Here is a 14,074-nt window from a genome sequence, read left to right on the forward strand (position 1 = left end):
ATCTTACTCTGACAGTAGCCTCAAACAACTTTTCCCCCATTCATACAGTACCTCACACTAGCAATTTTTATTGTTGTTCTTTTTATACAATGTGTGTTCTTTTTCTTCAGTGATTACCAATAGATCAAACCTATGTGTTTATGGGCCTAATGACACATTATGACTGGGTGAATGGAATAGAGTAAATAAACTTAGTGTTTCAGCTTTCCAATGCATAGTGAGGGTGTAGCTACAGAGCATATTAGTATAAGATCCTGCCTTCAGTTGATTAACTGAGTTGTATTTTATTTACTGTTATTTTGTGTAGCAATAAATATAAACCTACATATGTGAATATTTACAACTTGGATGTTTATGAAGATTTTATTCTACTTTCCTGTTTTTGTCAACTTATCAATAGAGGCTTTAATTTTGATTGTTTTCTTTATCCCTTTAAAAGCAGATCATTGTTGATGAATTAAAGTATATGCTCAAGTGTTTTTTTTTTTTTTTTTAGCTGAACAGAGAATTGGAAGAGTGAAAATGTTCACAGATAATTTATGAATTTTATTACCACCTTGGCTTTTTATTTTTTTTTTACAAATGATAATAAGTAGACAATATCTATGAGGAATAATTTTGGTTACTATTTTAGTTCAGATTCCAAAAAATAATATAGTTTAATTTTCAAGCATACATATTAGTCTGTGCCAAAGACATTAGTATTTTTGGTTTAGAATATTCAAGTCTTGCGATTATAAATAGGACGACTTTAGTAGTTTTGACTCTACCTGTAAGAGTAGTGTCTCAGATTAAGAGCTGACACAGGTGGTTGTCAACTGTCAACACTTGAGGTGTGATTAAATAAATAGAAACAACCCACCTTTCTACACTTACTCTTTATATCAAATAGCAGTCTGTTAATCTTCAGCTAGTCCTGTTTTAAAATGGTCCAGATATATTTTAAGTTGACCAGATATATGTTGTCTAGGTTTTTTTGCATCTTGAAGGAAGAGTAAATCATGATAGATAAATATTATAGTTGTCACTCGTCAGCGACTGAAAATCACTTTCATTCTAAAAGAAGTCAAACCTAATGATAGTTTCCTAATGGATACAGGCAATCGTTGACACAGTGGACAACCTTCTGAGACCCGAAGCTTTGGAATCATGGAAACATATGAATTCTTCTGAACAAGCACATACTGCCACAATGTTACTCGATACATTGGAAGAAGGAGCTTTTGTCCTAGCTGACAATCTTTTAGAACCAACAAGGGTCTCAATGCCCACAGAAAATATTGGTAAGTGAATCTACTGTCAAGTTTAACTTTGATTTAGAATGTACATATCTAAGAGGATGATGTTTCCATTCTGAATCTGTTATTTCTCAGTGCCGTACTTCTTCTTTGTGAAATTATTTTTGTCTTTTAGCAAGAGAAATTATTGATCACACTTTCTAAAATGAATGCAAAAGCCAAACTCTGTGTTTTACAAGTTGGTTTTATGTGTTTATGTTTTTTCCAACTGAAAAATCATTAACGAAAAAGTGTAAGAATGCTTAATACCAGAATGTAGATTTTTTAAGTAATGAAAGTGCTTGCTATGAAACTATGGCAAATGCTTTACCATTTTATATAATATGTTCCTAATGAATTTAACTTACTTTATGGAATGTATTCTCTCAATCAAATATTTTAGCATGCAGAAATTGAGTCAAATGTTTATATTAAACATAACTGCCTTCAGGTCGAAAACGTGGTCCCTGAACTACATTTTCCACAATGCAGAGCATCCATGCTTCATAGATTGCGGAATAGCTACTGATAGTTTTGAAGCATAATTATGAATTCAGATACTACCACTGAGAGGCAGGAATTCACTTGTGAAAAATATTTGAGAGATATATAGCAAAATTTTATTAGTTTAGGTTTGAACAATTTAGAATTGTTAATTATTCAGTGAGGTTAAATTCAGATGAAGTTAATAGTATACCTTAGTGAAGTAAAAAGCTTCCCAAGCATAAATGTGAAAGAACCAGGACCAGACTCCTTTTCTGCCAGAAGTAGTGCCAACTTCATTAGGGCAGCAGATACTGAATGAAGACTTGCTATCCGGGGTGCCATGTCTTAATGCCTAATTATGCCTTATTGTGCCTGCCTAAGTCATGGGACTTTATATCAAAAACGCAGAACAAAGGAATATATAGAAGAAATGGACATAAATCAAATTGACACACCTATATTTGAATTCAAAACCTTAAATTTATTTTACATAAGTGAATTTTTAAACAGAAATGAAGTATTTTTAAAATAATTTTTTTTTTTACTCTGATGTTTGGGAATAGAAAATCAGTAATTACTGAAGTGGCATATTATGGCATCAATTTGTTTTCTAAATAGTCTAAAAATTATTTTTAAAAAACCCTAAAATTTCCTTCTCCTGCCTCTTCAATTGTGCAGAAAATTTGATGGACCAGGTTCACATCTATGCTCCCATCAGCCTTACATATTTAGAGCACACTGTGGTTATAGATCGAAGATATTTTTATCCAAGTTTGAGATATATTCTAAACAATTAAATGTCCAGGAATACATTTTTTCTAGTACCTATGTTTTTCAGAGTTCTAAAGGATTATTTTTTTTGCTGGGCACAGTGGCTCATGCATATAATCCTAACACTTTGGGAGGCTGAGGCGGGCACATTGCTTGAGATCAGGAGTTTAAGGCCCAGCCTGGGCAACATGGTGAAACCCTGTCTTTACAAAAAAATACACCAAAAAAAAAAAAAAGGAATAGCAGGACATGGTGACACATGCCTGTTATCCCAGCTACTTGGGAGGCTGAGGTGGGAGAATCACCTGAGCCCAGAGAGGGAGAGGTTGCAGTGAGCTGAGCTCACACCACTGAATTCCACCCTGGATGATAAAGTGAGACCCCATCTTAAAAAATAAATGATAATTAAATAAAACTAAAGGATTTTTTTCATGTTTTTTTTTTTCATTTTTATGGAGAGACTGGCATCTCTAAAATAATGCCTGAGATTTACTAGTCTAAATGCTGATTACCCAAGAATTATCAATATGAAAATCATTTTATGGCTAGGTGCAGTGGCTCACACCTGTAATCTCAGCACTTTGGGAGGCTAAGGCAGACAGATCTCTGAGGTCAGCAGTTCGAAACCAGTCTGGCCAACATAGTTAAACCCCATCTTAAAAATACAAAAAAATTGGGAGGCCCAAGCAAGCAGATTACCAGAGGTCAGACCAGCCTGCGCAACATGGCAAAACCCCGTCTCTACTAAACATACAAAAAATTAGCTGGGCATGGTGGTGGTTGCCTGTAATCTCAGCTATTTGGGAGGCTGAGGCAGGAGAATCACTTGAACCAGGGAGACAGAGCTTGCAGTGAGCCAAGATCTCACCATTGCACTCAAGCCTGGGTGACAATAGTGAGACTTGGTCTCAAAAAAAAAAAAAAGAAAGTCATTTTACATATTATAATAATAGTTATATCTTTTTTATTTCCAGTGTATCAACAGTTTTGTTTTTTTGTGGGGAAGAATGGCCCTGATTTAGTATGAGGAAAACATTCACCTTTTTCCTAGGACTTGTCTTGTTCTCTTTTCAGACATGAGCACTAAAATAGCCTGTTATTTCTCTGTGTTCTCACTCCCTTGAGGATATGGCTATAATGTCTTAGGTTGTTAAACCAATTTGATTTCCCTCCTCAGTGATTTCTTCTTAAATCTTTGATTTACCCTTATAATATGTGACTCCATAAAAATGATATAATTTTATCTATTTTTATATCTGATTGTGAAATTCAAAAAACTTGATGGTATAATTTCAAATATGCAATAAGAGCACCTGTTTTAAGTGTATAGTTTGATGGAGTATGGCAGTTATACAACCTTATAATCATCAGCATGTTGAAATTTCTATAACCTCAAATGGGCTCTTCATGCTCCTGTCCAGTCAGTCTCCTCTGACCCTAGCCCTAAACACATTAGAAACCACTGATGTGCTTTCTATCCATGTAGATTAGTTTTGCTTTTTCTAGATCTTCCGTTGAGTGGAATTATAGAGTATGTAATACTCTTTTTGATCTTGTTGCTTTTATGCAGAGGAATATTTTTGAGATTTATCCATATACATGGGAGTGTCCATAGTTTAATCCTTTTTATTGCTGAGTATTATCCATTGTGAAGATTTGTGTATCTACTCACTTGTTAGACATTTGAATTTTTTTCCACTTTTTGGCTGCCATTTTTCCAAGTGGTTGTACCATATTAAAATTGAACTACAGCATATGTGAATTCCAGTTGCTTCACATCCTCACCAATATTTAGGATTGGCAGTCATTTTATTTTCGGTGGTTCGTAGTGGCATCTCATTGTGGATTTATTTTGCATTTCTGTGATTACTAAGTAACATTTTACTGATAACCTCTTTTCATGTGTTTATTGACCATTCAAATATCTTTTGGTGAAGTGTTTGTTTATATCTTTTACCCATTTTTTAATTGAGTTGTTTGTCTCATTTAATGAATTATAAAGATACTTTACGTATTCTTGATGTCTTTTTGTCAAATATACGCATTCTGAATATTTTCCCTGCAGTATGTGACTTTATTTTCTTTATATCTTGGAAAGAGCAGAAGTTTTAAATTTTGATTTTAAAAATTCCCCTTACTGAGCTTTAGCAACATCTGGGTAATCCTGTTCCACTTACTCCTCTCACTGTTGTATTATTTTAAAGCAAATTGTAAAATCCTATCCTGATTCCTGTAAGAAACTTTATATGTATGTATCCCATACTCTTTAAAAAACTACAATACCATTATCACACTTTAAAAAAAAACAAAAATGTTTCAATAGATAACAAAAGTGTGTTCACATGTTCTTAATTTTTATAAATTTATTAATACTTGGTTGAAACCAGGATACAAGTCCAAGTAATAAATCTGATAGATATATCAGTTGAGTATTTTTTTTTTTTGAGATGGAGTTCGGCTGTTGCTGGCTCTTGTTGCCTAGGTTGGGTGCAATAGCGCAATCTCAACTCGCTGCAACCTCCGCCTCCCGGGTTCAAGTGATTCTCCTGCCTTAGCCTCCCAAGCAACTGGGATTACAGGCACTCACAACCACGCCCGGCTAATTTTGTATTTTAGGTGGAGATGGGGTTTCACCTTGTTGGTCAGGCTGGTCGCACACTCCTGACCTGAGGTGATCTGCCAGCCTCGGTCTCCCAAAGTGCTGGAATTACAGGTGTGAGCCACCATGCCCGGCCAAGTATCTTTTAATTAAAAGTTATGTCTCCTTGCATGTTAAAAAAGTATTTTTTAAACGTTTTTTATTTTTCTTGAGGAAGTCAGCTGGGTGATTTGTCCTGTAGACTTTGTCACATTCTGAGTTTGGCTTATTTCATCCGTAGTACATCATTTAACTCTCTCTGGTATACTGATGGTTAGATCTAGAGGCATGATCGTGCTAGGTTTAACTTTTTGGTTTTCTAATTTAACAAGAACTTTCTGTTGCATCATATCAACACCACATAATCTTTGGTTTTATTTCCTTGTGATTTTCAGATTGGTTCCATGGTTTAGATTTTATCAGCCTGATCCATCTCCCTTTTATTTATTGTCTCTTTTTTTTCTTTTTTTGAGCCAGAATCTTCCTCTGTTTCCCAGGCTGGACTGCAGTGGCGTGATCTTGGCTCACTGCAACTTCCATCTCCCAGGTTCAAGTGATTCTCCTGCCTCAGCCTTCTGAGTAGCTGGGATTACAGGTGCCTGCCATGATGCCCTGCTAATTTTTATATTTTTAGTAGAGACAGGGTTTCACCGTGATGGCCAGGCTGGTCTTGAATTCCTAATCAGGTGATACACCCACCTTAGCCTCCCAAAGTGCTGGGATTACAGGTGTGAACTACCACACCCAGCCTTATTTATAGTTTTAAAGAGCTGAGTAGCCGGCTTGATTTTTATCATCACTTTAGACTTAGTTAGATTGTGGTAACAAAACCTCCAAAGTCCCAGCTGCTTACAACAACAAAGGTTTACTATTCCTTCATGCTGCATAACTGTTGAGATTGGGCTTCGGCTCTGCTTCCTGGGGACCCAGGCTCATGGAGCAGCCCCTGCCCATTAAGGTGCAGATCTCCCAGCAGAGGTCATAGTTGTTCCTCTTTCCTCTCATTACAGGCACTACTTGCTGAGGAATTTGAAACAAAGAAAGAGAAATATATTAAAATTCTGTCTACAGTATTGGCTGAGTGAGGCTCTGAATGGTTCTCCAATAAACCAAGTGTATTCCTATTCAGAAAATCTATTGAATAAGGCAGATATAATTTCAAGCATACAGGAAGTACAGAGGATAGCATAACATCTGGGGACCAGTTACCCAGCTGAGCCCCACATACTGGTATTTTACTATATTTGCTTCAGATTTTTTTGGAAAGAAAATCATAGATATTGTGGAAGTTCCCAGGATTTGATATGATCAGGAAGGAGGTAGCTGTCATCTTTACTATTTAGCATTAATAAGCTTAAAAAATTTGCTTCGTAAGTATATATATTGAAAACTTTTCATTTTTTAACATTAATTTCACACTATAAATGTAATTGTATAATTTTCTTCTCCTTTTTTTTTGATAGGGAGTTTCATTCTTATCCAGTCTAGAATGTAATGGCACAATCTTGGCTCACTGCAACCTCCACTTCCTGCGTTCAAGCAATTCTCTTTCTTCAGACTCCCAAGAAGCTGAGACTATAGGCATATGTCAATATGCCTGGCTAATTTTTTTGTATTTTTAGTAGAGATGGGGTTTCACCATTTTGGCCAGGGTAGTCTCGAACTCCCGACCTCAGGTGATATGTCCACCTCAGACTCCCAAAGTGTTCGGATTACAGGCATGAGCCACCATGTGTGACCATAATTGTATAATCTTCCCTTACCCATTTTATTTTTTTATATTTATATATGCTGACATACATATCTGTAGTTCATTTGATCTATTTTTCTAAGAATGCACCAGGATTATTATACTGCTGATAGACATTTTAGTGGCTTCCACTTTTTTGCTGATACAAGGAAATCTGGTAATGAAAGTTTTTTATGCCTTCTTCCTCCAATGTGTGTCTTTCTAGACATACATGCACACATACATTTGTGTGCATGTGTACACACGCACACATGTAGAAATAGAGTTTTTGAGCATTAGAGCATATCCACCTTAAACTTTACTAAATACTGCCAAATTGTTCTCTACCTACTTTTACCAGTTTACTTTTTCACCAGTAATACCATTACTAGTTTTGCAAACACTTTATTAATGACATAAATTTTGTCAATCTAATGAATTCAGATTGGTTGCATTATTGTTTAATTTAAATTAAGCAATTTACTGATTGCTTCATGTTGTTTTTTGTTTTTTAACAGATTTATTACCTATGTCGGTTTTCTCTCATATGAATTTGTTGTCCACAACTTTCTCCTGTTTGATTTTTTTCTTTATACTTCTATATATACTGGACACTAATCCTGTGAAGATTATATAGTTTACAGACATTTGTTCTGTTTGGGCTTTCTCTTTTTATCTTTTTATAAGTGTTGTTTTACATAATAAGTCAGAAGTCTGTTCTTTTAGGGTTGGTACTCTTGGTATCTTGTTTAAGAAATATTTTCCTTTTGGCTTCCTACTTAGGAAAATTTTCTCTACATTGAGTTTGTAAGGATCTTATACTTCCCTTGTAAATGATAAACCTCTCCCTTTTTAGAGTTATGTCTTTAATCTATCTGAAATTTATTTTTAATTATGATATATGAGAGAAGTAGCTAATTTGATTTTTCCCCATATGAATAACCAGTTCTTTGTATATGTTTAGTGCATAATCCATTTCTTTCCCTAATGATTTGAAATGATATCTTATATGTTAGCAGTATCTATTATTTGCTGCTTTGGTTTTTTCATAATATTAATATCTGTTGAGTCTTTCAACCTTGCTCCTTGAGGAACTGCTTCAGCTGCTTTTTGGCGTGTCTCTTCTATATGAATTTTTAAATCAGTGGGTCAAGTTCCAGACACAAAAATCTTGTTGGAGTTTTGATTAGAATTGGACTGAATTTGTAGATTGATTTTGAAAGAGGTGCCAGATTAAACTGTTGCATTCTCCCAAATCAGACCGTTACGTATTTCTTCATTTTTTCTTAGGTCTTCTTATAAAGTTATGTATTTTCCCTATTTTTAGTGTCTTGCACTTTTTAAAAATTAGATTTATTCTTAGATAACTTATACTTCTTGTTTTTATTATAAATAATATCACTTATAAATAATATCACTTTTAAAATTATATATTCTAATTGTTGTTTGGTGTATAGAAGAAACACAATTGATTTTGCTCATAGCAGCCTTGCTAAATTCTTAGTACTTCTGATAATTTATCATTAGAGTCCCTCATGGTTACTATGCAGTTAATTGTGTTTACTGTGAATAATACTTGTTTTTTTCTTTATACCTTTTATTTACTTTTCTTGAATTACCAAGCTAGGTCCTCTAGTACAGTGCTAAATAAAACCTGTGTTAGAGATAATTTGACTTTAAAAAGGGTGCTTTTAGCGTTTTACACTATAGTTTGCTGTATAGGTTTTGGATAGATAAAGGTTTAGCCTTTATCTGATAAGAAAGCTTTTATCTGGTCAAGGAATTTTTCTTTAATTCCTATTTTTTTGTAAAGATTTTTTTACATTAAATGGTTGTTGAAATTTATTCTTTCTGTGAATACTTTTTAAAAATGTATTTGACAGATTATAGGAACATATTTTCTAATGTATTAATTTCTCTATGCCTTTTTAAAACCTAATTTAGTAATTAATTTGTTCAGGATATTGTAAAGTGTATGTATATTTTATTAAAGATTTTCTGCATCATTTTAATGACTGAAAGTATCTTATAATTTTTTGTGAAATGAGTTAGGACACATCTTTTTCTATTTTCTGAAACAGAAAATAGAAATCTTACTTAAAATTCAGTATGTATTTATCAGTTGAGTTTTTTAATGGTCATAAACTATTAGGGTTTTTAATTTCTTTTAGTCAGTTTGATTTTTCTACAAAAATTTCTTTTGCCTTTTAAAAATTTATTGATATAAATTATTTGTTGGTATAAAGTTCATTATTACATTTTCTTATGAGAATATCTTAAATAGCTTAAAATATTTACTAAGATCTGTAGTCATGATCTTACTCCTTTTAAAAATTCATACTTTTTCTTTACTGTGAACATTACTTTTTAAACTCTAATAAGTAAATTTCTGTTTAGTGAAATTAAAATTTGATAAGTATTTGTTTAATGAAATTAACTCTTTGTACATGTATATCTGTATTTGGGTTGGTTCATGAAAACTCACAGGACTTTCTTTTATCGTCCTGTCTTGTTTTAAGATTAGTGATAGCTCCTTACAGTGTGTGGAACAATCAGTTGCTTTCGTCAAACTTCTTCCCGCCTTTGCTCCCTGCCCCCACATACAGAGTCCGATATGAGAACAGTTCATCCCATCTGCTTAATCTTTTCAAACATGAATCAGTAATTAAGTATATCAACCAGTTTCTGCAACTGATAGAATTCTAACAGTTATATGATGTTTGTTACAAATTTGTATTTCAGGGGTTTGACATGTGGTGTAATTACTTATAAAAATTTATGAATGTTATATTTTTAATATTTACGGCTAAATATAGATGTATTTTACAAAACAAAGTTGCAGAAGATAAAAAAATAAATTAGTGTCCAAGAATTACTGTACAATGGTATGAGATAATTTTTGTAAAAAGGAAAAGGGAATTGTAGGTGAATAGCTGTGCAATAATACAGGCATTAGAGAGGGTGACATTCAAAAAAATATATATGGACTGAATTTTTTGAATGTTTTTTAAGAATACATAATACGTATTATTTTTAAAATTTCAATATCGGAAATTAATGAATTTTTTATAGAATTCCTTAGATTTCATCAATAAAATGTTAATATTGTGATTATTAATACAAGACAGTTAACTCCTGTAAAAACAATGTACTTTTCCATTCATTTTAAAATCTAAATGAATGTAAATGTACAATAATTGCAATCTGTATCGGGATTCCCAGTAGACGATAAACATTTGTATTGACAGTGGTTACTATTAATTATATTTTTGAAATGAAGTTAGCATTGGCATGTTGATAGGTAGATGTTCTCAATGTTTTGTATTGACTTGTTTTCCTTGGGTGGTTTTCAATTTCAATACTTGGTTTGAATTTTTGAAATTTGGTTTAGACTACAGTCATTGTCACACTTTTTCTGTAAAGGTCCAGATAGTATATATTTTAGGCTTTGCAAGCCATGGTGGCCTCTCTTGCAAATATTTAACTGGCATTGTAGCGCTAAAGAAGCCATAGGCAATATACAAATGAATATGCATGATTGTGTTCCAATAAAACTTTATTTACAAAAACAAATGGCATACCAGGTTTGGCCTGTAGGTTCTTTTCTGCCCAATTTGAGTGTGTAAAAATTGATGGTTACTAGTGAGAATTAATGGGAAGTTTTAATATAATGACATTTCATCATAAATATATTCTTCTGGGCTTGCTATTTTTAGAAATTAGAAAAAAGATGTATTACTGCAAACTTGACCTGTATAATTTTTCATATTAAAATGGATCATAGATAGAAATAGATGCCATAAAGCTGTTCAGATTTGTACTTCATATTAGTTTTACCACTGCCAAGTAATGGTCATTGAAAAGTTACTTGATAAACAGAGCCAAAAAATAAGAGTTTGAAATATTTTTGTTCAGCTTCATGATTTAAATATAAAACCCTGAAAGCTACATACTATTTATTCATACACTGTCCATACTTATAGGCTAACAGATTGGTATTAGTTCATGACAAAAGAGATAAAATGTGAAGAAGGTGTTAGAGTGACAATACAAAATTGTTTTGAGAAGTGAATATTTATGACTCTTAAATAATTTGGAGTAATTTGTTTTTTTGTTCATGATTTTTGTTGAAACCTAACAGTAAAATTTTGTTAAGTAGACAAAAAGAAAACAGTAGTTTCCATACAGTTATCATTTGCCTCTTTAGTTAAATTTAAAGAATCCTCCTTTTCCCTGCTTTATGTTTTGCCTCATCCAGTCCTGGAAGTTGCCGTACTCAGTACGGAAGGACAGATCCAAGACTTTAAATTTCCTCTGGGCATCAAAGGAGCAGGCAGCTCAATCCAACTCTCTGCAAATACCGTCAAACAGAACAGCAGGAACGGTAAGATGGAAGTCTTTTAAAAATTGCCAGTTTTTGTTATTGTTGTTGAAAAACCTATTAATCCTAAAAAGTATTTGACTCTTTATAAAACCAAAAAAGGCTTACCATTTAAAAGCAGATTTAAGGCCGGGCGCGGTGGCTCACGCCTGTAATCCCAGCACTTTGGGAGGCCGAGGCGGGTGGATCACGAGGTCAAGAGATCGAGACCATCCTGGTCAACATAGTGAAACCCCGTCTCTACTAAAAATACAAAAAATTAGCTGGGCATGGTGGCGCATGCCTGTAATCCCAGCTACTCAGGAGACTGAGGCAGGAGAATTGCCTGAACCCAGTAGGCGGAGGTTGCGGTGAGCCGAGATCGCGCCATTGCACTCTGGCCTGAGTAACAAGAGCGAAACTCCGTCTCCCAAAAAAAAAAGCAGATTTAAAACAGTGCCTTAGGACTTTATCATTTTATTCTTATTTTGTCTTAGTTGTTAATAAACATGTTTTTTTTTGTAAATCATGTGACTATTTTTACCTTCCTAGGGCTTGCAAAGTTGGTGTTCATCATTTACCGGAGTCTAGGACAGTTCCTTAGTACAGAAAATGCAACCATTAAACTGGGTGCTGACTTCATTGGTCGTAATAGCACCATTGCAGTGAATTCTCACGTCATTTCAGTTTCAATCAATAAAGAGTCCAGCCGAGTATACCTGACTGATCCTGTGCTTTTCACCCTGCCACACATTGATGTAAGTTAGTGTATGCTAATGAAGTAGTGGAAGGTTATAAAAGCAGAAGGAAAGGAAAGCAAAACTGAGGTGCTGGGGATGGGGAGAGAAATGGGGAGATGGGAGGGAGGAAAGACAAGACCATTTTCCATTTGAATTTTAAATGTTGGACTAGGTCAGAGACACAAGTTTATTTAAGTCTGTGAACATAAAATTAAATGAGCTTGGTTCAGTGATTATTAGAACTTAAGTGTATTCTTAATGAGAGCTAATTCAGTAATCAACAGGAAAATGTAAATGATTCTAATTTGTTTTCAAATGAAAATTAACCCTTACCTTAGCAGTAGGGTATCTGAGTATTTATTAACTCTTAGGACTCTGCCTTTGTGTGGCAAAATTTTTTTCATTAGTTTTATGATCATATTTGACACAACTGTTACCAAGTAGTGTGCTTAAAAAAAAAACAATTGAGATGTGATTCCTCTGCTGTGCCTTAGAGTGCAAGTTGATACTTCAGTACCTACACTGTATTGGAAGAGTGTCTACAGAATGTTTGGCTGTTGTGATAAGTAGAGTGAATAAATGCCCACAGATAAAGTGGATCTCCAAATTGGCAAAGAAAAATAAATTTGTGTGGTTACGGTACTCACATCTGCTTCAGTTGTTGACTCTTAAGAGCTTTGAGGTACTAATAATAGGATTCACATCGTCACTAGTGTATCTCTTAGAACTAACCAAAAATAGACCCAAGATAGAACATGGATTTTTAAAACATTTGGTCTGTATATAATTTTCTCAGAACAAATTTATGGCTCTCATTTTATCAGAAAGGAAAAAAAAATGATTCTAATGTACCATCAGTATGTAAATTCATAAAATGGAAATTGAAATTGTGTAAAATGGGTCTTGGTAATTTAGAGTACACTTTTATAGAGTGTTTCGGACTATAAAGCTCCTTTTAAGCTAGATATCTACCTTGTATAACATAGTCCACAATTTTGCTGATTAAAAACTTTATAGTCTGAAACATGCAAAGTTTAATCTAAATTACCTTTTGCACATATTAAACAATTGCTACTGCCATCTTAGAGTATAAAATCCTAATTTTACCTTGTCATTTTATTTCCCAGCCTGACAATTATTTCAATGCAAACTGCTCCTTCTGGAACTACTCAGAGAGAACTATGATGGGATATTGGTCTACCCAGGGCTGCAAGCTGGTCGACACTAATAAAACTCGGACAACATGTGCATGCAGCCACCTAACCAATTTTGCAATTCTCATGGCCCACAGGGAAATTGCAGTAAGTATTTGCGCTTCTAATTAGTAGCGGAGAAAAACCTCAGAGATTCAAAATAGCTTGTATAATAGTCCTGTTCTTTGTGTGCTTATCGTAACTAAAAAGCAAACAAAGTAATGTTGATTTCTAATTGTTTCTCTACTGTCCATAAATTTTAAGAAGTCTTTGCACTGTTATTGTTACTTCTCAAAATCATGTGCTATAACTTTATAGACTTGTAAGTTTTCCTTCTTGTTGCAGGTGTTGGGTAGAGGCAACAGAAGATTTAAATAAATAATGAGCAGCAATAGATTGTACAAAAAGAAGGCTCTAGAGTTTAGCATGCCTTTCCCATTTTGAATGTTTGAGTCTGATTTTACAACTTCTGCTTTAAGTTTCCTAACCACTTTGCACACTGTGCAAAGCTGCATCTTTTGAAAAGTCAAAATGGCTCCTGGAATATGTCTCAATATTGTTTCTTGTGATTAAGAGAATGACGGCCAGAAGACAAAAATATTTTAAAAAGTGTAGCCCTTCGGTCTCAGATATGTTGTATATTCAACTCTCAATATGTAAACATACAAAAACCCAAGGAGAAAATAAAAACTTAAAACTTGGCTTATGTGTTAGCTTGGAAAAAATCATTAAAATGTCAGTTGTTTTTAATCATGAATAAGTATTCTTTATTCTGTCATGTAAATAATCTCTGTGTGTTTATATAGTTAATTCAGTTATATTTTGAAATCAGCCTCTAGTATTGTTTTCTAGGTAAAATCTTCCTCTCATGTAGATCATT

The 14,074-nt window shown here is 33.6% G+C and overlaps 1 protein-coding gene across 17 annotated transcripts in view; it reads left to right on the forward strand.

Annotated features, from left to right (window-relative positions):
• The window catches only part of ADGRL2 (adhesion G protein-coupled receptor L2), a 678,543-nt gene that overhangs the window by 641,062 nt on the left and 23,407 nt on the right, over positions 1-14,074 (forward strand). For all 17 annotated transcript variants that reach the window (XM_064372556.1, XM_064372557.1, XM_064372560.1 and 14 more), the window contains 4 exons: positions 1,100-1,283; positions 11,160-11,285; positions 11,814-12,019; positions 13,129-13,302. In XM_064372556.1, coding sequence (XP_064228626.1) covers positions 1,100-1,283; positions 11,160-11,285; positions 11,814-12,019; positions 13,129-13,302 — 690 coding nt within the window. The remainder of the gene's footprint in view (positions 1-1,099; positions 1,284-11,159; positions 11,286-11,813; positions 12,020-13,128; positions 13,303-14,074) is intronic.

This window comes from Aotus nancymaae, unplaced genomic scaffold (genome assembly GCF_030222135.1).
Source record: "Aotus nancymaae isolate 86718 unplaced genomic scaffold, 86718_ANA_hifiasm-v0.15.2.pri h1tg000007l, whole genome shotgun sequence".
Classification (NCBI taxonomy): Eukaryota; Metazoa; Chordata; class Mammalia; order Primates; family Aotidae; genus Aotus; species Aotus nancymaae.